Here is a 23,743-nt window from a genome sequence, read left to right as displayed (position 1 = left end):
GGAGGGGTTATGTCTGTGTGTTCTGAAGATTAGTGTCAGCAGTACATTTTCGCCTGGAATTTCATGGTGGCAGCAGCCCCGATGGGTGTAGAACAGTTGTTCTTGGCGTTGCCTATTATAGAAAACAAACACCATCGCTGTTCCGTAACCACAGTGAAATGGTACAAACTTGGGATCCTTACACCACACGTTTCTGACATTCCGGGCTGTGTGCTCACGGCCTCCTGTCATTACTTTTCCCTCCTCAGCAGCCGGTGCTGGGCCCGCACTACCTGAGTTCTGCATCCTTTGAGCACTGAGCCTGAACCCGCCCAAGTGCCCTCGGGAGCGGAGGAGTCCTGCGTGCGCTCTTTGGAATCTGAGAGGGCTGTGCAGAAGGGAGTGCCAGCCTCGGGTCTGAAACCTCCCGGTCACGAGGAGGAAGTGAGTCAGGGGATCCCTGAGCCTCGGCGGCCCCGTGCTATGCCTGCTGCTGGCGAGGAGTGCGCAGACCACCCCCTGCAGTAGGGGTGCCGGGGACGGTGGCTGCCCGGCTGCTTCACGTTCTCCAGGTCCCCTCTCGAGGGGTGGCTGTCTCTGCAGGGGAGATGCCTTGGCTTCCCCCTCTTGCTTTCATTTCGAAGTTTGTCCCCAGCCAGCAGTGCTCCTTTGTCCCCCCTGCTCGTGTTCACGCCGTATCTTTCATACTCACTTTGTACGCGTGGTGATGGTTCACTTCGTTCTCACCTGCACCGCTTCCAAACATTCTGAGAAGTTGTGCACTGAGGTGTGCAAGGACTCGGAGACTTGAAATCTCCCCTGAGGTGAAAGAGCACAGGTTTTGGAGAGGTTTCGTCTCTGCAGTTCCAGTTGTCTGCGTAAAAACATTGTTAGTCTTAAACATGAAAAGTACGTTAAAAAAAAAAAAAAAAAACCCCAAAGAGCACAGTGGACGGAGAGGAGAAAAAGGAGAGAGTCCCTCTAGTACCGCCGCCCAGCGCCTGCCTCGTTCCTTTTGCTTTTGCCAGATGTTTTGAATCACACTGTACAGACCCCTCCCTTCCTTGTGTAAGCACCCAGCCAAGGTCCCCACCCCAGGTAGACCGTGTCTGGGCTGATCCTACTTTGGGAGGTTGTGGAAATTCCTAGAATTGAGACAGTGGAGTCTGCTTTCAGTTAATGGGTTGGAAAACTCCTTTAATTTGGCTGTGGCTCTAGAACTTTGTGTCACTCTAGACCAGTGGTTCCCAACTGGGACAGTCATCTCCCCATAGCAAAGAACTACCTCACCCAAAATGTCAGTAGTGATGTGGTGAAGGGAGCTGTGTTAGAACTCTGTATGTTGTAAATGCCCTGTGTGTCCTTTGAGGTGGATTTGAGTAATAAGGATTGGGAAAAAAAAATAGCATCTGTTCAGTTAAGGAAAAGGTGTTCCTACTTCCAACAACAAGAAAAATGACTATAAGAGAAGAGAGATCTCACTTACATGGGGACATGCCCCCCACCAGAAAACCCCCCCTGAACCCATACATAGAACAGATTAGTGGTTGCCAGACGTAGGGGGTGGGGGGAATTGGGTGAAGGGGGTCAAATGGTTCAAACTTACAGATATAAAATAAATCCTGGGGACCTAATGGACAGCATGGTGACTAGGGTTAATAATACCATATGGTATATTTGCTACTCTCTTAGCAAAGAGAGTAGATCTTAAAAGTTCTCCTAAGAAAAAAAGAATTAACTGTGTGCAGTGATGGATGTGAACTAGATTTACTGTGCTGATCACTTCTCAGTATATACAGATATCAAATCATTATGTTGTACACCTGGAGCTAATATGTTACGTGTCAGTTATACCTCAGTTTTTAAAAAACTGGTTAAATCCTTGTACTAACACATTTTACCCACATCTTGTTTCTGGAATTCAGTGTCTTCAAGAGCAGGGACCCCCCTGCCCCAGCCTGTTACATTAGACATCTTCTAAGCCTGGTGACTTCTTTACTAAGTCATTGCCAGCAAAAGAGAACTTTCTTTTGGCTGATTAACTTACTGCAGATTTAAATAACCATATTAATCTTTCCATTACAAATCTATTCGACCTCTTTGTCTTTAAAAAAAAAAAAAAAAAAAGAGCAGATCACATTTCAGGAACAGATCGTGACTTTATCCTGTAGGTTGTGATCGTGACTTTATCCTGTAGGTTGTAGACTCCTGAACGTGGGCCAAGGAAGCAGTTATGGGAGAAAAATAAGTGCGGTGCCCTGTTCTGGGTCTAAGACTGAGTTGTGTGTTTAGCTAAAGAATGTTCTCTTTTCTGTGAATCTGTAATTAGAACACGCCACACAGCATGGTATTTAAAGTCCATCATCATCATCTCTTTTTAGCGTTGTTTTCCGACCTTATTTTTAAACTCATTTTTTTCAAAGTTCAGGGAGGAGAATCATTCTCAAAATCAGAAGAGAAATGTAATAGTTTAAGAGAAAAAAACTATTTTTTAAAAATGGGGCAACAGTAAGTTGAAATCTATGATAGAGGTTTTATCTTCTTAAATGAGGATCAGTAAACTTTCTGTGTAAAGGGTCAGAAGGTAAATATTTTAGGCTTTGCAGAGCTACATCGTGTTTCCACGGTAGCAGGGAGGAGATAGGTACAACTCCTTGCCCAAGGAGGTACTGCAGTCACACACAGTTGGCCAGGGATTTATGATAATCTTCCAGGGAGGGCGGCCAGTAATTGAGACAGGGATGCCCTCTACCGCAGCCTCACCTGGAGATGATCTCGGACATGTCTCCTTGTAGTCTACGAGGCCCCCTTGTCTACCTAATGAAGAGCGGAGAACTTAATGAACCCAACACCAATCTTCAGAGTTTTAACCCAGCTCTTTCCATGCAGTCACTATGGCTGTGTGTGTGTGTTTCTTGATACTGCAGTTGCTCAGTTATAGAGACATGATGGGGTTTTTCCCATTATGGAGCGGTTAAGAATGTTCGTGGGGCTTCCCTGGTGGCGCAGTGGTTGCGAGTCCACCTGACGATGCAGGGGACACAGGTTTGTGCCCCGGTCCGGGAAGATCCCACGTGCCGCGGAGCGGCTGGGCCCGTGAGCCATGGCCGCTGAGCCTGCGCGTCTGGAGCCTGTGCTCCGCAAAGGGAGAGGCCACAACAGTGAAAGCCCTGCGTACTGCAAAAAAAAAAAAAAAAAAAAAAAAAAGATATCAATGGAGGGCTTCCCTGGTGGTGCAGTGGTTGAGAATCTGCCTGCCGATGCAGGGGACACGGGTTCATGCCCTGGTCCAGGAAGATCCCACATGCCGCGGAGTGGCTGGGCCCATGAGCCATGGCCGCTGAGCCTGCGCGTCCGCAACAAGAGAGGCTGCGACAGTGAGAGGCCCGCGTACCACAAAAAAAAAAAAAAAAAAAAAAAAAAAAGAATGTTCGTGTACCATTGAGAAGTACATAGGCTGGGAGACAATTTTTTTAAATGATTTACAATGACCAAGGAGGTATAATTACATACAATAAAATTCACCCATTGTAAATTCCTGGTTGAGGGTATTTTAGTGCATTTACACAGCTGTGCAGCCATCAGTCAGCACAGTGCAGTTTTAGAGTAGTTCCATCGACGCCCCAGAGTTCCTTTTTCACGTGCAGGCAGCGTGCCCACCCCAACACCTAGCTGTGGGCATCTACTCATCTAGTTTCCGCATCGATGGATTTGCCTCTTCTCTACTTTTTTGTGTGTAGCATCTTTCACTTAGCAGAATGTTTTTGAGATTCATCCTTGTTGGTGATTCTGTGATTTGTTTCTTATTACTGAGACTTGGGTAGATTTTATCGCATTTTGTTTCTGAACCAGTTGATGGGGACACCTGAGTGTGCGGGCAAAAAATGTTGCCTGCCGTTCCTGTAAAAAAATACATGTGCCTACCATCAGCCACTGCAGTCACCCCCGGCGGTGCCCCCTGAGGGCAATTCAGGATGGAGAAAAATAGGATCCTGACCCTAGATAGTTGCGATGCATATCTAAGGAATCATTTCAATGAGCCCAGACTCTGGCATCTTCCCACACATACAAAAACACTAAAATTATTAACTTGAGATGCTGGGTTTTGTGCTTAGCAGTCATCTTTTGATGTTTAACCACGTTTTTTTTTTTTTTTTCCAGCACAAACTCCTATATATCCTGGCCTCCTCCCTTACCTGTTTGCAACTGTTAACTCGGAACTATCTGAGAGGCTCGCTCCCAGGCTGTAGTCCTCCATAAGGTCCCCAAATAAAACGTAACACGCAACTTTTAGGTTGTGTATTTTTCTTCTGTCGACAAGTGATTTCTAGTATATGGCTATTATGAATAATGCCGCTATGAATGTTTGCTTACAGGGCTTTTTAAAAACTTTTTTTTTTTTTTTTTTTTTTTTTGAGTAGGTAGATATCTGGGAGTTGAATTCTTGGGACCTAATGGTGAGATTATGTTTTGATTTTTAAGAAACCGCCAAACTGTTTTCCAAGGTGGATATAACATTTTCTATCACTGCCAGTTTCTCCACATTGTCACCAGCACTTGGTATGGTCAGTCTTTTTTTTATTATAGCCAGGAAATCATTTGTTGGCAATGGAAAAATGGAATCCCTATGAACCTCATTTTTGAAGGGATGCTGTTACTCGCCTCCTTATAGGATTGCTCTGAAGATCAAAGAGATGGGAATTTCTGTGCAAGTGCTTTGTCTTGTAAAACTATGACTGCTGATTATGTGCAGAAAAAGTTTTTAGAAGTTGAATTTAACACATATCTGTCTCAGATTAAGATGAAAACGTCCCATGTTTTAATAAAATATCTATTTTATGATCAAACTTGTTCTACCTACTTTTAAAGGCATATCTTCGCTCCAATTGTGAGTTTGCTCCATCAGCTAGGAGCTTTCTCCATATGCCTGCTTTGTACATTAAATTATCAGTCTGATTTAACAATGACAGAATATAATGGTTTGCATATGGTGGGCACATTTTTCTTCCCCACTCAAACTTGGATGGTCTGGTAAATGTCTTTCTGTGATTTCGTTTTCAAATGCTTGTGGGTGGCCTCTTTCCTGGACCTGGGCATATGTGTTCTGTTCGAATAGAATGGAAGAAAGTTTGGGGGCTGAGAGAAACCACCCAGAACAATCTATGTAAAAATATCCATTTCACCAGTTTTACTTTGCAATTCTGATTCTATGAAAATTGCCTGTTTAAACTTTTTCAAAGAACAAAGGGAGTGTTTTGAATGCATCTCCCTTCCTATCTGGGGAAGATACCTCTGTAGGTTTAGGAAAACGGGCCAGTGGGGCTCTAGATTTGAAATCTGGGCTGGATTTTGTAAAACTTGTTTATTAGCAGCTCTTCACACCTGTTGAGAAAGACCTTTGGACTAAGGAGGTTGAGCTGTGTGTTTGATCGTGTAGGAAGGACTGTGTCAACAAGGGCTTGGTCATACTTTCAAATGAGAAGGTGAAAAGAACCACAAGAAAACTCGAGTAAAAGAAACTGCATGCAGTGTACCCCCTGGGAGTTGGGAGGTTTATATTAATTCTGGTAACAATTTATATTAATTCAGTAATGTTTCATAGCATAATCTTTATTCATACTAAATAGACAGTTTTGATACTTGGTAAACAGGGACATGAAATCCTTTTTGATCAAAGCAAAGCCTGTGATGGTCATAGCAAACAAAGCTTTGGACTCAGGATTCTGGGATGGAGGTCCCCTGTGAATTATTTTATGATTTTACCTAATGAGTAAAAGTTTTTACCTTATGAGTTTGAAAATTTCCATTTGAGTGTGTGTGTGTGTGTGTGTGTGTGTGTCTGTGTGTGTGTGTGTGTGTACATGGAGGTATTTGAAAGCTTTCAATGTTGCAGTCTCTGACATGTGAATTTTAAAAAGGATGAAAAAGTAGTTCAGGCACTTGGAAGTCTCTTTCTAGAACATTACAAATACTGCAGTTTTGGTGTGGAATGATATTTGAAAGAGCAGTCTTAGAGATGCGTAAACGACCTTTTTGGAAAGGAGCTGTTTGCTAATAAAGAAATCGGGACTGACAAACAGTCGTGTCCTTCTTTCTGGATGTTACCTGTGTCTCAGCCCAAAGTGGGGATCGGAGGTCTGTGACTGACTTGTGCAGGTATGGCAACTCGGCCGTGTTGGTGTTACGTGTGTTCTTTAAATAAGACAGTTCAGGGTTTATAGAGAAACACTTCATACTCATTTTTGACGCTGTTTTCCATCTTTATCGTGGAGGATTTCAACCCCTCTACGGAGGGAGGGTTGAAGAAGTCTGGAGTTAACAACTTAAAATGCACACAATAAAGAGAAAGCGGGGGGGGGGGGGGGCTTCCCTGGTGGCGCAGTGGCTGAGAGTCCGCCTGCCGATGCAGGGGACGCGGGTTCGTGCCCCGGTCCGGGAGGATCCCACGTGCTGCGGAGCGGCTGGGCCCGTGAGCCGTGGCCGCTGAGCCTGCGCGTCCGGAGCCTGCGCTCCGCAACGGGAGAGGCCGCAGCAGTGAGAGGCCCGCGTACCGCAAAAAAAAAAAAAGAGAGAGAGAAAGGGGATTATCCCCACGTGGAGGTCCTTGTATAGAGTTGTAGCGGGGGTGCTGGGAGAGTCTCAGAACTCGTAAGGGAAACAGGAGCCGGTGCCGTTTTAACCTTGGGCTCCAGCCACCTTGATCTTGGCGGAAACGCTGGTGGAACCTCATGCACATGTGGCCCTGCCTCTGGGGCCCCCTCCTTCCAGAGCCCCAAGGTCTAGCTTGCTGACCCCAAATGCTTTCTTTGAACTCAAGGGTGACTTATGAGGGATCCTGAGTCACAGTGGTGACAACAGGCGTTTTAGGTCCTGGCTGGTGTATTTTAAGCAGGATCTTCTTTGGCGCTGAGGGAGTAACTTGTAAGTTGGATTTTTTTTTTTTTTTTTTTTTTTTTTTTTGCGGTACGCGGGCCTCTCACTGTCGTGGCCTCTCCCGTTGCGGAGCACAGGCTCCGGACGCGCAGGCTCAGCGGCCGCGGCTCACGGGCCCAGCCGCTCCGCGGCACGTGGGACCTTCCCGGACCGGGGCACGAACCCGTGTCCCCTGCATCGGCAGGCGGACTCTCAACCACTGCGCCACCAGGGAAGCCCCAAAGTTGGATTTTTATGTCTTAAATTTTCCCTTTTAGAAGGAGTTGTGTGTGATAACTGAACACTTAAAGGGACCTTTAAGTGTGTAGTTGTGTTTTAGTTGTTGACTGACCTCTTAGTGCACTTTATTTATTTCTGAATTCCTTTAAGGAGACAGTGTGATGTGGGGAAAGAGCCTGGCATTAGGAGTTGGAAAGATTTGAGACCTGGCTTGGCCACCAGCTCTGTGACCTTAGGTGAGGACTTAAGCTCTGAACTTCAGTTTCAGGGCAGGGATTCCTTTCTTACCAAAGGTTGGGTTAGTATTAGTGTTATTGAGGCTCTTAGCATGTGACTGTGACACCTCCTGGGCACTCCATGACTGGAAGCTACTCTTTATGCTATTAGTAACACAACTTAAAGTAACATAAAGTGATGAGTATACTTAGTTTACTTTTATATTGCTTTTCCCCTGCCACCTCCTTAAACTAGAAGTTGAAGGTATAACCAATATATTTTGAATATTTCACTTAACATTTCAAATCAAAACAGAAATCAAGCAGATCAATGAAATGAGGTTGAAAGTTCTAGAAAAGAAGTTTATGTGATACTTTTGGCATTAAATTTCCACTGTTTCATTTTTGTGGGAGTTGATGAAATTGTTGAGCAGAGTAGAAATAACATAATGAGATACTAAAGCGATTTCAGCACATTGGGTATACATAAGTCATAAAGGTAATTCTTTTTTAAAAAAAATTAAGTATTTTTTTATTGAAGTATAGTTGATTTAGAATACTGTGTTAGTTGCAGGTGTATAGCATAGTGATTCACTAGTTTTGCGGATTATATTCCATTATAGGTTAATGGATATAATGTAAGAGAATGGATAGGATTCCCTGTGCTATAGAGTATATCCTTGTTGCTTATCTATTTTATGTACGATAGTTTGTATTTGTTAATCCCATACCCCTAATGTGTCCCTTTTCCCTGCCTTTTTGGTAACCATTAGTCTGTTTTCTATCTCTGTGAGTCTGTTTCTGTTTTGCATGTATATTCATTTGTATTATTTTTTTAGATTCCACATATAAGTGATATCATATAGTATTTGTCTTTCTCTGTCTTATTTCACTAAGCATAATTTATCTAGGTCCATCCACGCTGCTGCAAATGGCAGTATTTCATTATTGTTTATGGCTGAGTAATTTTCACATCCCCCCCCCTCCCGCCCCCGCCCGCCACACACACATCTTCTTTATCCAGTTGTCTGTTGATGAGCACTTCGGTTGCTTCCCTGTCTGGCTGCTATAAATAGTGCTGCTGTGAACATTGGGGTGAGTGTTTCTTTTGGAACTAACGTTTTTGTTTTTTCTGGATGTGTAGCCAGGAGTGGAATTGCTGGATCATGTGGTAGTTCAACTTTTAGTTTTTTAAGGAACCTCCGTACTGTTTGCATAGTGGCTGCACCAGTTTACATTCCCATCACCATGTACAAGAATTCCCATAGAGATAACTCTTTATAATTTGACCAGTGAACACCCAATAATTTCTTCAACCTTTTTTTTTTTTTTTACTTGTCCTTGAAAACAAACGGTTTTCATGTTGTGAAATCAAAGAGGAAATTCAGTATTGAAAAGCTAAGTATTATGGTTGTCATTTTATTTGTCCAGTGGAGAAATAAAAAAGGGAAATGAAATCAATGCCAAAAGATTGTGCCCCAGGTTAAAACAGTAGGATCTGGAAGTTGTCATCTGTTGGGATATCATCGCAAACTTTGTGGTGCATTTGGGGTCTGGTGGAATCCTACCAAAATTCACACCAGTGGATTGGGTTGTGATATTTACTAAAACTTCATCCCTCTCTTGGAGAGTCTAGTTGACACGTGGATTTGGTCCAAGTAGGAAGTCCGTGGTGTGTCCTGATGCCCTCCAGGTGGGCACGTGCATGGGGCTTGGACCCGGGAAGATGGACCCTGAAGGTCCCAAAGAGTTCTTGACTTGGGGTGAAGCAGTGTGGTGGCCTGGTTAAACTTGTGGTTTCTGGATGTGTGAAGCTGGGCAAGTTTCTTTACCTCTAGGCCTCCACTTCTCCATCTGTAAAATGGGATCGTAATGGTGCTTGTCTCCAAGGGTGTGTGTGAAGAGATAATCCACATAAATCAATTGCATTTTAATTAATTAATGAATTTTTTGTCTTTGGCTGTGTTGGGTCTTCATTGCTGCGTGCGGGCGTCCTCCGTTTGGGGCGAGCGGGGGCTGCTTTTCGTTGCAGTGCACGGGTTTCTCATCGCGGTGGCTTCTCTTGTTGAGGAGCACAGGCTCTAGGCGCGCAGGCTCAGTAGTTGTGGGGCATGGGCTTAGTTGCTCCGCGGCATGTGGGATCTTCCGGGCCCGGGGCTCGAACCCGTGTCCCCTGCATTGGTAGGCGGATTCTTAACTGCTGCGCCACCAAGGGAAGTCCCTCGGTTGCATTTTAGTCCTATTTTCTCTGTCCTTTCTCTGTCTGGTGGGACTCTGTCTCAGTCACACTTGCACCTGTGTAAGGCTGTGGGTGATGCTTTCTTTGAAGATTCATTCCTCGCTTATTTGAGGAAGCTGTTTGCTTTTCAAAAGGTGATTTTTAAGGAGTGTAGTAGTCATAGTAATTTTAAGAGTGGTGTTTTGCCACAAAATGCAATCCAAACTCGTAATTAAATCCTGCTTGTTTTGTTTACAGGGAACACGGGTCTGGCTGAGAGAAAATGGCCAGCATTTTCCCAGTACCGTAAATTCCTGTGCAGAGGGCATCATTGTTTTCCGGACGGACTACGGTCAGGTGAGCAGGGCCCCTGCGGCTTCGTGACATCCGTGTTCTGCTTCCTTGGGTGGCCCTATGTAAGGGCACGCGTGCTCCTTCTTCTAGCCCTTCATACCTTAAACATATTTTCCAAGTGATACAACAGAATCCCCAAAGGAACGTGTAATGCACACCTCGAGTGTGTGAGAGACACAGTAAAAAATTCTCCCAAATGGATATCAGAGTGTTCTAACTAGTACTGGACGGAAGAGCGCTACACTTGGCTGGTCCCCTTCCTGGGGATCCGGAAGAATCAGAAGTACAGAGTGCAAGCAATTTGAGAACAAGTTCAAATACATCGATATTTCCCGATTGGTTTCATGACGACTTTCCCTTAAAATTCGTCAACTTTCCTAGTGTTGGAACTCCTGGCCTGCCAGTGAGACTGTAGCAGTGCCCTGGTCCCTGTAAGGACAGGATGCACCAAACCCCCTAACCTGAGCCTCTTCATGCAACTTGTGAAGCAGCTGAAGGAGTTCCTTCAGTTTGTGGGAACCACTGCTCCAGGGTCCCTATTCTTTAGTGTAAAACAAGTGAAAAGCCATATCACTGAAAACAAATACTGAATCCAGAAACTGGCCCACTGCTTCTATTTGGACAATGGTGAAAGGAGCCCAGTTTCTCCATTTTATAAGGAAACCAATTAAAAAAATTTTAAATTGAAGTATAGTTAATTTCCAATGTTGTGTTAGTTTCAGGTGTATAGCACAGTGATTCACTTATGTATAAAAATTTTTTTTTCAGATTCCTTTCCATCGTAGGTTATTACAAGATACTGAATAGAGTTCCCTGTGCTACACAGTAGGTCCTTGTTGGTTACCTATCTTATATATAGTCGTGTGTGTCTTTAATCCCAAGGAATTTTAATTTTAGAAATGGGTACCTCCCACAGAGACACATATTAAAATTTAAGACATATTAAAGGACTAAAAGGACATCGTATGCCAGTATTTAAAACTCTCAGTTGCTGAAATTTGTTTGCAAGTTGTGTTGAGAACAAAATCTTCAAGGTCAGTGTTATGTGGTTTGTGGCTGTTGGGCTACTTGGTTATCAAAACCTTGAGCAGAGATGATCCTCTTGGTGGTACATTCCTCATTTCTTGGCTTAATAAGCAGTGATGTTTCTGGGCTGTTTTGCAATTCCTCAGTTACTTTTTCATCCGAGAGTCTTGAATGGCGCTTCAGTATTTGTCTGGTGGTGAAGATAAAGCTGTGATGTGCAGGGAGAGGGTAGCAAAGAGACCACTGGAAACCCAGTGTCTCCCAGTCACCGATACCCAGGCTGGTCTCTTTCCCAGCAGCCTCTCGGGTAGTGTGATGTGACTTGTAAACTAAGGACCACGTGACCTGGCCAGCATTTTTCTGTCTTGCCTTCGCTCCTCGCCTCTTGCCATCTCACTTTCCCCAGATGAGAATTCAGTTTCTTTCAGGCCTTGTACATACTTCTCAAGATGATAATTTAAAAGGGAAAACAATATTTAAGCCATGTACCTGACTTGACAGAACTTAATGGGGAATTCTTTCCTTTTTTGGTCAACTTATTTTGTAATCCCAAAGATACTTTACTTTTTTCCCCTTTTTTCCTCTTAAGAAAAATTGTGATAGAAGCCACGTAACGTTAAAATTCCCATCGTAACTACGCTGAAGTGTATAGTTCAGTAGTGTTAAGTCCGTTCCCATTGTGGGGCAGTAGATGTCTAGAACTTTTTCCTCTTGTAATACTGAGGCTCTGTACCTAGCAAACGCTTAATTCCCCATCTCACCTCCCCCAGCACTTGGTAACCACCTTTCGACTTTCTGTCTCTATGATTTTGACTCCTTTAGATACTTCTATGAGTGGAATCATAGCAGTGTTTGTCCTTTTCTGTTACTGGCTTATTTTGCTTAACGGGGTGTCTTGGAGATTCAGAAGACGCTTTCTATTCCTGTCAAACTTCGCTTTTCTCCGCAGAGGCGTCACGGCAATTCTAGCAGCCTCTTAGTGCTACTTACTGTCTGTGTCGCGTGGTCAACAGTCTGTGTCCCGTGACTCCATTGCCAGCTGGTCAACGGGCAGCCCTCCATGAGGCATGGAAAGGGTTGGTCGGTTCCCTCTTGACAGTACTTACGGACTGTGGCTTTAGAAAGAACCAAACCAGAAAAGTAGATACTTAACACGTGGAAACAGCTCCCAAATTTGACTTCGAGTCTTCAGTCGGTCATCAAATCCTTGGTCTTACACCGTCCTCTCTGTCATTCCCAAGTATGACAACTGTAATTAGCTTGGCGACCCATGTAGGAAATACAGGGTTTCAAATGTGACAGAAGTGAGGCAGGTTGGAAAGACGTGGATCAGACGTGGACCAAGAGCTGGCAGTGGCCAGAAGACTTTTGTTTCTCTCTTTTCTGACCTACTTCTTCCTCTCTTGAGGTTACAGATTCCCTGTGGAACATAACAGGCGTCGCCAGCAAGGGTTAGAAGCCCCCAGGACAGGCATACCTGCTGTTTAGCTAATATAGATGCCTGAAGGAATCAGGGTCAGAGGCGTAGAGTATGACCTTGAGTATGACCTGATCAAACCCGTGGTAACTTTTCAAAGTGTGATCTGATCAGCAGGTCTGGGCTGGGGGCTGAGAGTCTGCATTTCTCACCAGCTACCTGGCGCTCTGGATGCTGCGGGTCCATGTTTGAGTCGGAGAACTGCCTTAGGGTCTTAGTAACCACGGTGAGGAGCAGGAAGTACTCTCAGTCCTCTCCGTGTCCCACCCGTGCTACTGTTTAGGACGAAGCAAAGGTAAGGAAAAGAGCTTGAGGTAGCGGTGGAGCATTTTCCCTAGGCCTTGAGAAGCCTTCCCTTTCTCTGTGGGCATTGCATCCTTCCCCCCACCCCACCCCCAGTTCCAGCAATCGTTTCACCCCAAGCGTGGCCAGGGATGGTGCTGGCTGCGGCGAGATAGTGCTCAGGTGGATTAAACAGCAGTTTTCAAAATCCTGTTTGGTGTTGGAAACCAAGCGGAGCTAAATCCTAAAACGAGGTCACGGGGACGGGGGGGTAGATAGGAGAGAATAAGGTGGTGTTTTTTGGGGAGAGCCCTGAAGGGCCCGTTTTCTTATTTCATTCCGTCTCTGAGGTTTTGCGCATTCGCTCAGCTGTTCTTTCTTCGCCAAAGGAGATAGTTTTATGTTAATCTAAAATTCCATCCCACGCCAAAATTTAAACTACTGTAGGTTGGTCCCAGGAGTGCAGAGGACCAAGACATTCCCATGTGACTCATAACTTATGTTATACCCGCCGTGAAGTATTTGCCGATGGGAAAAGAAAAGTGCGAGTGATGTGCTACCACACTTTGCAAAAATGCACAGTTGTGGCTTCTGGAGCACAAAGCACGTGGGTAGCTCAGCACGTGCTCTGCAGGTGAGAAATGACTTGTCTCCTTGCACATGAAGCCTTGGACAGAGTTGCAGAAGAGCGCCGTGCTTTTGTGGTTCTGCAGGGTCCATGTTTGGCTAAAAGATCGACTCTGGTGAAAAGGGTGGGATGGAAGTTGGCACTGAATGTTTTTGTCTTTCCTAAAACGTTCACCAGGCACGTGGGTGATCACTGAAGCACCCTTTTGGAACATTGTAGAATTGACTGATGAGTTTTAAATTAGATATTTTACTTTGAGAGTCAACTATATTATTATCCTTCCTGAAAAGAGCCTCATTGGATCGCTCTGAAATAGCTTATAGTGATATCAATTTACCTAATTGTATTTTAAGGGGTAGTTTTTTTGGTTTTGTTTTGTTTTGTTTTGTTTTAAAATAAATTTATTTATTTTCGGCTGTGTTGGGTCTTCGTCTCTGCGCGAGGGCTTTCTCTAGATGCGGCGAGCGGGGGCCACTCTACATCGCGGTGCGCGGGCCTCTCACTGTCGCGGCCTCTCTTGTTGTGGAGCACAGGCTCCGGACGCACAGGCTCAGCGGCCATGGCTCACGGGCCCAGCCGCTCCGCGGCACGTGGGATCTTCCCAGACCGGGACACGAACCCGTGTCCCCTGCATCGGCAGGCGGACTCTCAACTACTGCGCCACCAGGGAAGCCCTAAGGGGCAGTTTTTTAACTTACCCCAGTCAACCTAATCAAGACACTTACTCTCTGCAACCATCCTGTTGGGTTTTCTGTTTGTGTTGTCTCTCTGTGGGGTCTTCTGAAATATTTTACTGGCTGGAGAATTAATCATCCCAATCTACAAGTAAATGCCCTCCTCTGGGCCCTTCTCTTATTTGCACCAAGTATAATTAGACTCGGTTTTAAAAGTTCTTCTCATTTTATTTATCCACAAAAAGGCTGTTAGATTGCCTGGTTCTTTCAACTCATCGCTACCCTCCAAGATAGTCAGAATTCCTCAGGCCACATGGGAAACATAACCCTCATTATTTGTAATCACATCTCCCATTTAAAGCCATCTCTAACCTTTTGGGTTTGACCTTCACTTTTACTTGTTGGAATTAATACCGTGGGCCCAATTTTGTCGAACTTGATGATGGGTCAGTGTAGTGATTTTTCATTGCATTTTTGATTATTTTCCATACACTTTCTGCTCTGTCCAGCTGCTTTTCTTTGCTTTTTTTACCCCTTCACTTTACCCCCATTGATTGGTGTCTTTTTGTGTCCCTTGAATGTCATATGGACGTGGCAGCTTTTTGACCTCTCCATATCCCATACGGGTCCACTCCTGGGTCACAGAGAAATCTCCTGCAAGCCTGTTGAGTGCTGGAGAATTGATCGTGGGACAGCCCAGAAGGTCTCCCATTTCAGAGCTCTGAATGTTACCCTGCAACCCCCCTCATGGTCAGGAATCGGACAACTAGAGCTGAGTGATTTCATCTTGAGGTGGGAACAGGTCAGATCTGACTTCTCAAGGGAAGTGTGGAGCCTGGAGCTTTGAACCGAGTTGAGAATGTTATCTGAGAGGGGGCTGACTGCGCACGCTGGCCCCCGAGAGCCCGGGAATGCCAGCCCTTTCCAGCAGCCGCAGAAGCTGCCTTCCTGGCTTCACTGGCAAAGCCAGCTGCTGGCAGAGACAGGTGCCGGGGTAAAGAGGTCTCCCCCGCCAGCTCCTTCTCTGTGAGCGGGTGCGGAGTGAGTGAGCAACAGTTGGCATGGCCCCCCAAGTCGGGTAGGGCCCCCCAGGGCAGCTCCCGTGAACGGTTATGACAGGAGGGGGGAAACCAGCAGGGCGACAGCTAAACTTACAAAGATGGCGGGAAAGAGTTTGGGGGGACGGCGTTAATGATGCAGAAGTGGTGTCATTAGGATACTGTGACTCTCAGAGCCAAACTCTTGAACAACAGGACAGATTCTTTGTAGTCAACCGGCCTGCACGTAATTCCCTTGCTTTTATGTTGTTTAAAAAACAAAAAGCAGGGCTTCCCTGGTGGCGCAGTGGTTGAGAGTCCCCCTGCCGATGCAGGGGACGCGGGTTCGAGCCCCGGTCCGGGAAGATCCCACATGCCGCCGAGCAACTGGGCCCATGTGCCACAACTACTGAGCCTGTGCTCTACAGCCCACGAGCCACAACTACTGAAGCCCACGTGCCACAACTACTGAGCCCGAGTTCTACAACTTCTGAAGCCCGCATGGCTGGAGCCCGTGTTCCGCAACAAGAGAAGACACCGCAATGAGAAGCCTGCGCACCGCAACGAAGAGTAGCCCCCGTTCGCCGCAACTAGAGAAAGCCCGCGCGCAGCAACGAAGACCCAATGCAGCCAGAAATAAATTAAACAAATAAATAAATTTAAAACAAACAAAAAAACCAAAAAGTATATTCTATCCCCTTTTCAATCTTTTTTCTCCTTTTTGGTAAAGAGAAACAGTTTCATATTAATACACTTATTTTGGGGAAACTTTACCCATTTTTTCCCTCAAAAGGAAAGAAACATCATATTTTCGCTCCCTGGAGCCTCTCAAGTGTCAGGTGTTCCTGGTGTTGCAGTCGGTGCTTACAGCCAAATTAACCTGTGGGTTCCATTGAACCATAGGAAGCCGCCATCTCTGTAGGATGAGGGAGCTGAAAAGGCGGTTTCCTGTGGTTATGCCTAAGAGTATGTTAATTGCCCTCTATTTGTGTGTTTTAGCTTATCTATATGTTTTTGATTTAAAGCTAGAATTTTGGGCATACAGTAAAGTTTAACAAAGTAGTTTTTCTGCAGTCCAGTTGAGAGGCAAAGCATATCCCTAAAGTAGTATACAGCTCTGGCTTCTGGGGTACCACTGCCATGTTAAATTCTGTTGTGTGTGTGTATGTGTGTGTGTTAACATCTATGACATTGTATTCCTTCTGGGGTTTTCAACTTTTTGGATGGGTGTGTAAAATATTTGCTACGATTGCTCTCTCCTGCAAAGGTCCAAAATTTTTTTAAAAATTTTAACCATTTTTAGAATGGAAGTATAGTTAATTTACAATGTTGTGTTAGTTTCAGGTATATAGCAAAGTGATTCAGTTATACATATGTATAAATATCTATTCTTTTTCAGATTCTTTTCCATTATAGGTTATTACAAAATATTGAATATAGTTCCCTGTGCTCTACAGTAGGACCTTGTTGTCTATTTTATATACAGTACTTGGTTAATCCAAAGCTCCTAATTTATCTCTCTCCTCCCCTCCTTCCCCTTTGGTAACCATACATTTGTTTTCTATGTCTGTGAGTCTATTTCTGTTTTGTAAATAAGTTCATTTGTGTCATTTGTTTGATTCCACATGTAAGTGATATCACATGACTTTTGTCTTTCTCTGTCTGACTTACTTCAACAAATGTCCAAATTAGAGTTGAAAGAAAAATGAATGGATAACTATACAATTTATTTTTTTGAACTGGAATTTGGGCTTTCTTGTGTGTGTGTGTTTATTTGTGGTAAATATAAATTACATAGAATTGACTATTTTAAATGTTTTTGAGTGTACAATTCAGTGGCATTAATTACATTCATAATGTGTGCAGCCATCACCACCCTTTCCAAAACTTTTTCATCGCTCCAAACAGAAACTCTGTAAGCATTAAGCGCTAACTCCCTATGCAATGTGTTGTTAAACTACTTTCCTCTTGGATACCTTTCGTTGTGCTGCTTCTAGGTGTACAAGCGTGTTAGAAACTCTGGTTTGTATTCTTTCTTAAGGAATAGACACTGTCAAGAAAGAAGTGGTGTAGACCTAGCTCAAGAGTCCAAGGATGGAGAATTGAATGTTGACTTAGATCTGCTGACCACCGATGGGCCTCTGGCGCTGACCTTGTGATGTGTGCATGGGGGTGGATGGCGCTGCCCCTGTGGGTGGGTGAAGGGCCCTTCTCAAGAGGAAGGTGGCTGCACAGCCATCCAGAAAGCCAGAGGAAAGAGGGACATGCTGGTGACAGGTGGCAGATAATTTTTTTAAAAAATCAGATGTATGCGATTTCCTTTGTTAACTTCAGTATGGGTCCATCTGTTATTCTTGGAATTCACTTCCATCAAAACAGTGCAGCTGTATTAAGCTGGGAAACTCTTAAATTCCTGTGCTTTTCTCACATTTTGCTATTTCGTCCTGGAAATACCCATCTCAGATAGCTATTAAACACCAGCCTGTGGAGTTTCTTAGAGTCAGAAGTCTATACCCTAGAGACTGAACACCACTGGGGCTTTGTCTCGCTATAAAGACCAGGTAGACTGCAGTTTGTCCAACTTCCTTGGTTTAGAGTGAAAAAGTTGTTTGTAAACCCGAAAGCCACGTGATTGACTATCTAGATCTCTTCCAAGAATCTGGTTTGGCATCTTGTGGCTCAAAGATGGAAAGCCAAATAATTTTCACTCTGGGAGTATAGGAAAAAAACAATGTCTGATTGTTGGTGCACTAAAGCTCCAGGAAAAAACATGTGAGTATTTGTAAATCTGCATAGCTCCGCGCGGACACTTGCTTATTGTAACTTGGGAAGAGGTGGTCACTCTAGCCGACTGAGGGCTTGTCTTTGCCTTTCGAGAACTTGGGTCCTGCAGAGATGTGTCTAGCCTTCCCCACCTTCATTCAGGGGTAAATGCCTGAATGAAGACCTTTTCACAGAGGCCTTTTCAACCTCTCCATCCAAGAGGGCCACTACCTTGACATTGTATCATGTGTAATTATTTGATTTTTTTTTTTTCTTTCTCCTGTGTCTCCTCACCAAGCTCTCTGAGAATGGACACACTGCTGTGTTCTTAGCTCCTAGAAGCAGAGCCTGGCCCGTGAAGGCACTCAAATGCTGAATGCGTGGTGAAGCTCCATTTGTAGTCAGCACGGAGCCAAGCACGTTACTAGAATGATGTGTACTCTGTTGAGACTGTTATCATATAATGTTTTAATAAAGAAATCACAAGTCTGAACGGACCACAAGTGACGGAAGAAAAAGCCTCCTGTCACAAGAGTCCTGTTGGGAGTTTCGCTGTGTTATTTCTATCTAAACCACCCTTAGGCCATAAGACCAGAGCAAAATAAAGAGCATTGAAGATCGTTAAAGGGAATTTCTTTTTCAAAGGAATTATTTCACTTGATAGACTCCAAAAACATATAAACTGCACTTTCATTTTTCAAGGGGGAGTAGGTGGGTGTTGAGTTTGGTACAGAATATTTTTCCAAAGTTTGGCATTTTGAAGCCTGAGATGATAATTCTATATACTTCAACATCTACACTGAAACAGGAAGCAGTTTACCGTGACAAACCCGACAAGACCCACCGATGTTCTAAGGAGCGTGGGCTGTGTCAGGTGTCGTTGACCTTAGCTTGCCAAGGGTGCAAACCACTTCTGTCACCTGCCCTATTCCCAGCACCTCTGAAAAATTCACTGGTGAGACCTTAAGATTCCCCTGTCTCTGGGGCCTGTCTCCCTGCTCCTTTCAGTAAATCCAGCGTAAGTGGATTGGGAATCCAGTTTATTTCTGACCCTTGCTTTCAGGACAGGCTTTTGCCTTCCCACCAAGCCTTTGCACTGACCAGCCGGGCCCCTCCCTGTCTGGCATCCCCGCTGGGCGGGTGGATGGGAGGGAGGGGTCGGATCTCTGTTCACAGTGTCCCCTGGCCCCCGTGAGCCTCTAGCTGACCACCCACACAGTGATTATGCAGGAGAGAACAGATGACTTCTGCCTGGGGTCATGACCTCCCGTGGCTTCCCGTCCTTGGTTGGGCCAACTTGCTGACTTGCTCCTTTGTGGATGTCTCTTGACTTTGGCCTCCTCTTTCCATCCCTTAGGCTTGCCTATTTATTTGGATTCTGGCCTGCCTGTGCGTCCCATTTTCGGTCAACTGCTGGATTCCAGGCTCTGCTCTGGGTAGCTCAGCCGACTTTTGCCTCTGGGAGCCTGTGGTATTCCCAGACTCTCCCTGCAATCTCCAGGAATCCTGGTCCTGCATTGCTAGCGTCCAGGCACAAAGAGAAGGGCTGATGTTTTGTTCCTTTGGACCCATGGTTGCTTTCAGTTTTGTAGTTAGTTGAGCAAATCAAATTGCTCATACTTGAAGGTGAGCAGGAGACTACTTTGCATTCTTGATACCCATGAATACTGGTAACAGTCAGCACATTAATGCTGGATACCAAGCTCAGACCAGGTGGTAACTTACTACTGGGGGAGGTGATGCCGAAAACAGATTAAATCAAGACTCAATTTTTGTTTTTTGAGGCTTAACTACCATACCTTTATTATAAGTGTCATTTTGTGAAAAATGTTATGTGAAGACTTTGAAAACAAAAACAGTTCAGAAAATTATCTATGGGAATCAGACATGGCACCATTGGATGCTGTGTGCAATTTCAGTAGAAAATGCCGAGGCAAGTTTTTAGAACAAATTCAGGCAGTCGTTGGGTGTGACTGAGATGCAGCCCATTTCAGAAGTTCAGTTGGAACCAGTTTTCCGGAAGACTCAGTGATATGCACAGGGAATTGGTTACCCAGTCTGTCTACAAAGACCTATTGGGGTACCCGCACTGCAAGACTTGGGATGGTGTGAAAGTCCTCTCCTGCCTGATTCCAACTTTAGCTGTACGTTGAGTTCCACCCAGGCTGCCGCTATGGTGAGACTAGGGAACCACATTCTCCCACGGTCACCTCCCTGGGAGCTGTGGGAAAGGGGGGCACCCCATTTCTAAGCCGTGTCCTCCTCATGAGGCTTGGCATTTAGGATGGGTAAAGGAAAGAGAGTGCCATTTGCTGGTGACATCTCTCTGCGAGGCACCATGCCTGGTGCCTATCCCTTCCGTTTGTCCTATTTAATCCTCAACTCCCCTAGGAAGGCGTGGTCAGCCGTACTTATTGACACAGAGATTGATCTTCTGTGACACAGCATGTCCAAGAGCCCACACTTGGTCAGTGATGAGTTAGTAGAGGTGGGGTTTGGATCCAGACTCGATCGACTTTTCACTTGATCATGTTACTTCCTCCAGAGAACTGTGAGGTAGGACTACTGCGGCCTCTCTTGTTGCAGAGCACAGGCTCCGGACGCGCAGGCTCAGTAGCTGTGGCTCACGGGCCCAGTTGCTCCGCGGCACGTGGGATCCTCCCAGATCAGGGCTCGAACCCGTGTCCCCTGCATTGGCAGGCAGATTCTTAACCACTGCGCCACCAGGGAAGCCCTTGAAGTTACTCTTGAAGGTTGCACCGGTGGTACCACCTTCCCAATTTCCTCTTCCTTTGTGGTGGCTTTTTGCTTTTATTATGTTTTATTGCTCCAGGGAAATAGAAGGGTCAGCGAAAATCCCCCTTTTTTACATGTTAATGTTTCATCGTCTTGTGTTCACAGTCTCGTTTCCACGCTGCTGCTCCTGCTGGGGTTACTTCCCAACCCTGGCTACACGTTAGATTCACTGGGAAGCTTTTCCCAAGAGCCTTGGCCCTGCCCCAAAACAATGAAATCAGAATCTCAGCTGGGACTCAGGCCCTGTGTGTTTTTAGAAAGCTTCCTGGGTAACCACTTAATAAGCAGTCAAGTTGAGAACTATTTTGTAGAGCGAATGAGCCTCCTATCGAAATAGTCCACTACAAGTTGTTGAAAAAGCACAATTTTTGCATATACTGGGCTTAGAAAACGCTCATGTTACCCATGATTTCTAGGCCTTCTCTTTTTCTTATATAGCTTCCTTTCTGGACACTTAGATGGTTCTGTGGAATGTCTCCAATGCCCACAGTATCTCTGAGAACTTCAGTTCCGTCTGTCCATCCAGCTGTCCACTGGGCCCTTGTCTCCAAGGGATCCTGGAGTGCACCCGTCTCCCTCTTTCTCCAGGGAATTGACCTGTTCTTGGTCTTTCCACCTCCACGTCTCTAGTCCCACCCTCTCTAGTTGGATCCTCTTGAGTGGGACATTGGGGTTTAAATGTCCCAACCACTAGTGCGGTGTTGGTCCGTGTGTGACTCTCCGACTGGCTGCTTCATAATCAGTCATCAGGGCCCTTGTGAAAGATGCAGCTTCCTTGACCCTCCTTCTCATCTGCCAAGTGCACGTCTCTGTGCAGGTGGTCCCGGGGTCTGTATTTTAACAAGGTTCCCAGGTGATGCCTTTCATGGTGAAATTGGAGAACCACAGACTCAGTGTGTATTGTGACAGGAGATAAATTCTCCCCCTCTCATTTGCTATTTACTTCAAATTGGGCTGCTGCCTGCCCTGTGAGGCCTGGGGCTCTGGGCAGGACCTGTCCTTCCTGATGCTGTGACCCTGCAGACAGGTTTGTTTCTTCCGCTGTCCACATCTTCCTCATGCCTGCAATCCTGCCTCCTTTCCTTTCTGTGTCTGGAACAGAACCCGGTGTTTGGGCACCTCTCCTTCTGGCTGTGAGGCACTGTGAAGGTTTCTCTCATTTGTACTGGGAGAAATCCCAGCGGTAAAGCAGTTTCCTGAAATCCCTCCACTGAGCTCCACGCACGGAGGCTCTCAATGATGGTCTTTGTGTTCCAACAATTCAGTGAAGTTATATTCGTTTCTGGGGGAACCTTATCTGTTTCTACCTCAAGGCAAGAGGGAGGCGGTTGGGGTCTGAAGGAAGGATAAGGCCCTGGGGTGAAGAGCGAGGCCTGGGGAGGGGGCGGGGCGGGATATGTAAAGGCAAAGGCAGTAAGGGGCCTGTTTTCTGCACCCCTCCAGCCCTGCACTTGCCCAGTGGCTTGGACAGCCCCACGCGGGCTGGATGAGATGCAGAGCCAAGGAGGGTTGGGTGAATGGCAAGCAGGTGCGCCCCACTGGAGAGGACGGGGGCTTATCTCTAAGCAGCAGGTGCCTGCCTCTTCTGCTGACTTCTGCTTAAGGGGTGTCTGTTACTCAGACCTGCAGCAAAAGCGTGACCGACTTCCAGCTTTTATTTCAGACTGATTGCACTGCCTTTTTAAGGTAAGGATTCAAGCTCCACAGGCACTTGGGAGGCATGGTGCCCGGGGAGGGGGCCCCGTGACCTTTCCAAGGTCATGGGTGCGTTCAGTATACTGATCTGTGTGGGTCGTCGGGCTGTCTATTTGTGCTGTGTGCCCATGAAACCTCGGTGTTTTCCTAAAAAGTAACATCTAGCTTGTTTGGAGGCAGCAGTTTGTATTGAAGTTACATATGTCATGAACACAGCATGACTGAACTCAGTAAAGTTGATGTAATTACTCCAGTGTTGAACTGAAGCAGCAGTGGCAAACCATGGCCTGTGCCCAATGCCTGTTTCCAGACAGCTTACAAGCCAAGAACGCTTTTTCCATTTTTAAATGTTTGGAGAAATATCAAAAGAATGATATTTTATGACACATGAAAACGATAAGAAAGTCAAATTTAAGGAAGTTCTATTGGACACAGCCATGCCCATTCATTGGTTTATCTAAGACCGAGTTCACGCTACAGTGGTACAGTCAGGAGCCAGAAAGCCTCAAGTTAACCATCTGGCCCTTTGCAGAAAACGTTTGCTAAACCTGATCTAAAGGATCATTTTCCCCAGTTACTTCCGCTGTGACGTTCAGTGCTGCAGGGGGCCTTCCAGTGGTTCCCAGTCCTGGCTACACATCGGAGTCACTGGAGGGGTTACTAATTGGGATGCTTGGGCCCCTACACCCTGCCCAGCGGCACAGCCTCTCCGGAGGTGAGCCGGGGACCCAGCGGCACAGCCTCTCCGGAGGTGAGCCCAGGAATCTGTACTTGCTGCCAGTGCAGCCAGCCACAGGATTCTGTGCTGTGAACCCCCAGCTAGTAGATGGATTCGTTGCTAAGCTCCATCATTTTGTTTTCCCTATGAGGGGAAATACCTTCCCCCAGAGGACAAAGATTGACAGTGGCAAAACCCACGTGTCCTGCTACCAGGAACCCTACCTGTAGGGTTCTGGCCCTCAGAATGGAACAGGCATCAGAATCCCCTGGAGAGGCTTGTGACACCACTGGCTCCTGGGCCTCAACCCAGAGGTTCCGGTTCAGCGAGTCTCAGGTGGGGCCTGGCCATTTGCATTTCTGCAAAGCTAGCTCCCAGGTGCTACTGATGCTTCTTGGTGTGGAATGCACACTCAGGACCAGGGTGCAGGGCTTGGCACGCTGTACGTGGGGGGTTTCTTTTAAAATCCGTGTTCTAAATGCAAGCATCTGATACACGGTCCTCCCCCTCCAAAGCATGTTCTGGAGAAACACGGACGGTCGCCTCGCAGTCCAAGTACCTTTTTCGACTGCTGCAGCCATAAAGGACTCTCGTTTTTGAACAGTGTCCTGTCAGCAACTGTCTGGTGATCTTAGCTGTAAATACGAACACCTGTCAGTGGTTTCGTCTGTAACTGTATTTTTTCCTGGGTTAGTGGAGCCACGCCCAGGCGCAGCAACAATAAGAAAA

General features: G+C 45.9%; 1 protein-coding gene across 1 annotated transcript in view; it reads left to right on the top strand.

Annotated features, from left to right (window-relative positions):
* The window catches only part of MYO10 (myosin X), a 223,442-nt gene that overhangs the window by 36,923 nt on the left and 162,776 nt on the right, over window positions 1-23,743 (top strand). The window contains exon 2 of the mRNA XM_059061921.2: window positions 9,823-9,921. Coding sequence (XP_058917904.1) covers window positions 9,823-9,921 — 99 coding nt within the window. The remainder of the gene's footprint in view (window positions 1-9,822; window positions 9,922-23,743) is intronic.

The sequence above is a fragment of the Kogia breviceps genome, chromosome 4, assembly GCF_026419965.1.
Source record: "Kogia breviceps isolate mKogBre1 chromosome 4, mKogBre1 haplotype 1, whole genome shotgun sequence".
Classification (NCBI taxonomy): domain Eukaryota; kingdom Metazoa; phylum Chordata; class Mammalia; order Artiodactyla; family Physeteridae; genus Kogia; species Kogia breviceps.
Note: the sequence above shows the minus strand (reverse complement) of the source record. Positions and strands in the feature narration are given on the sequence as shown.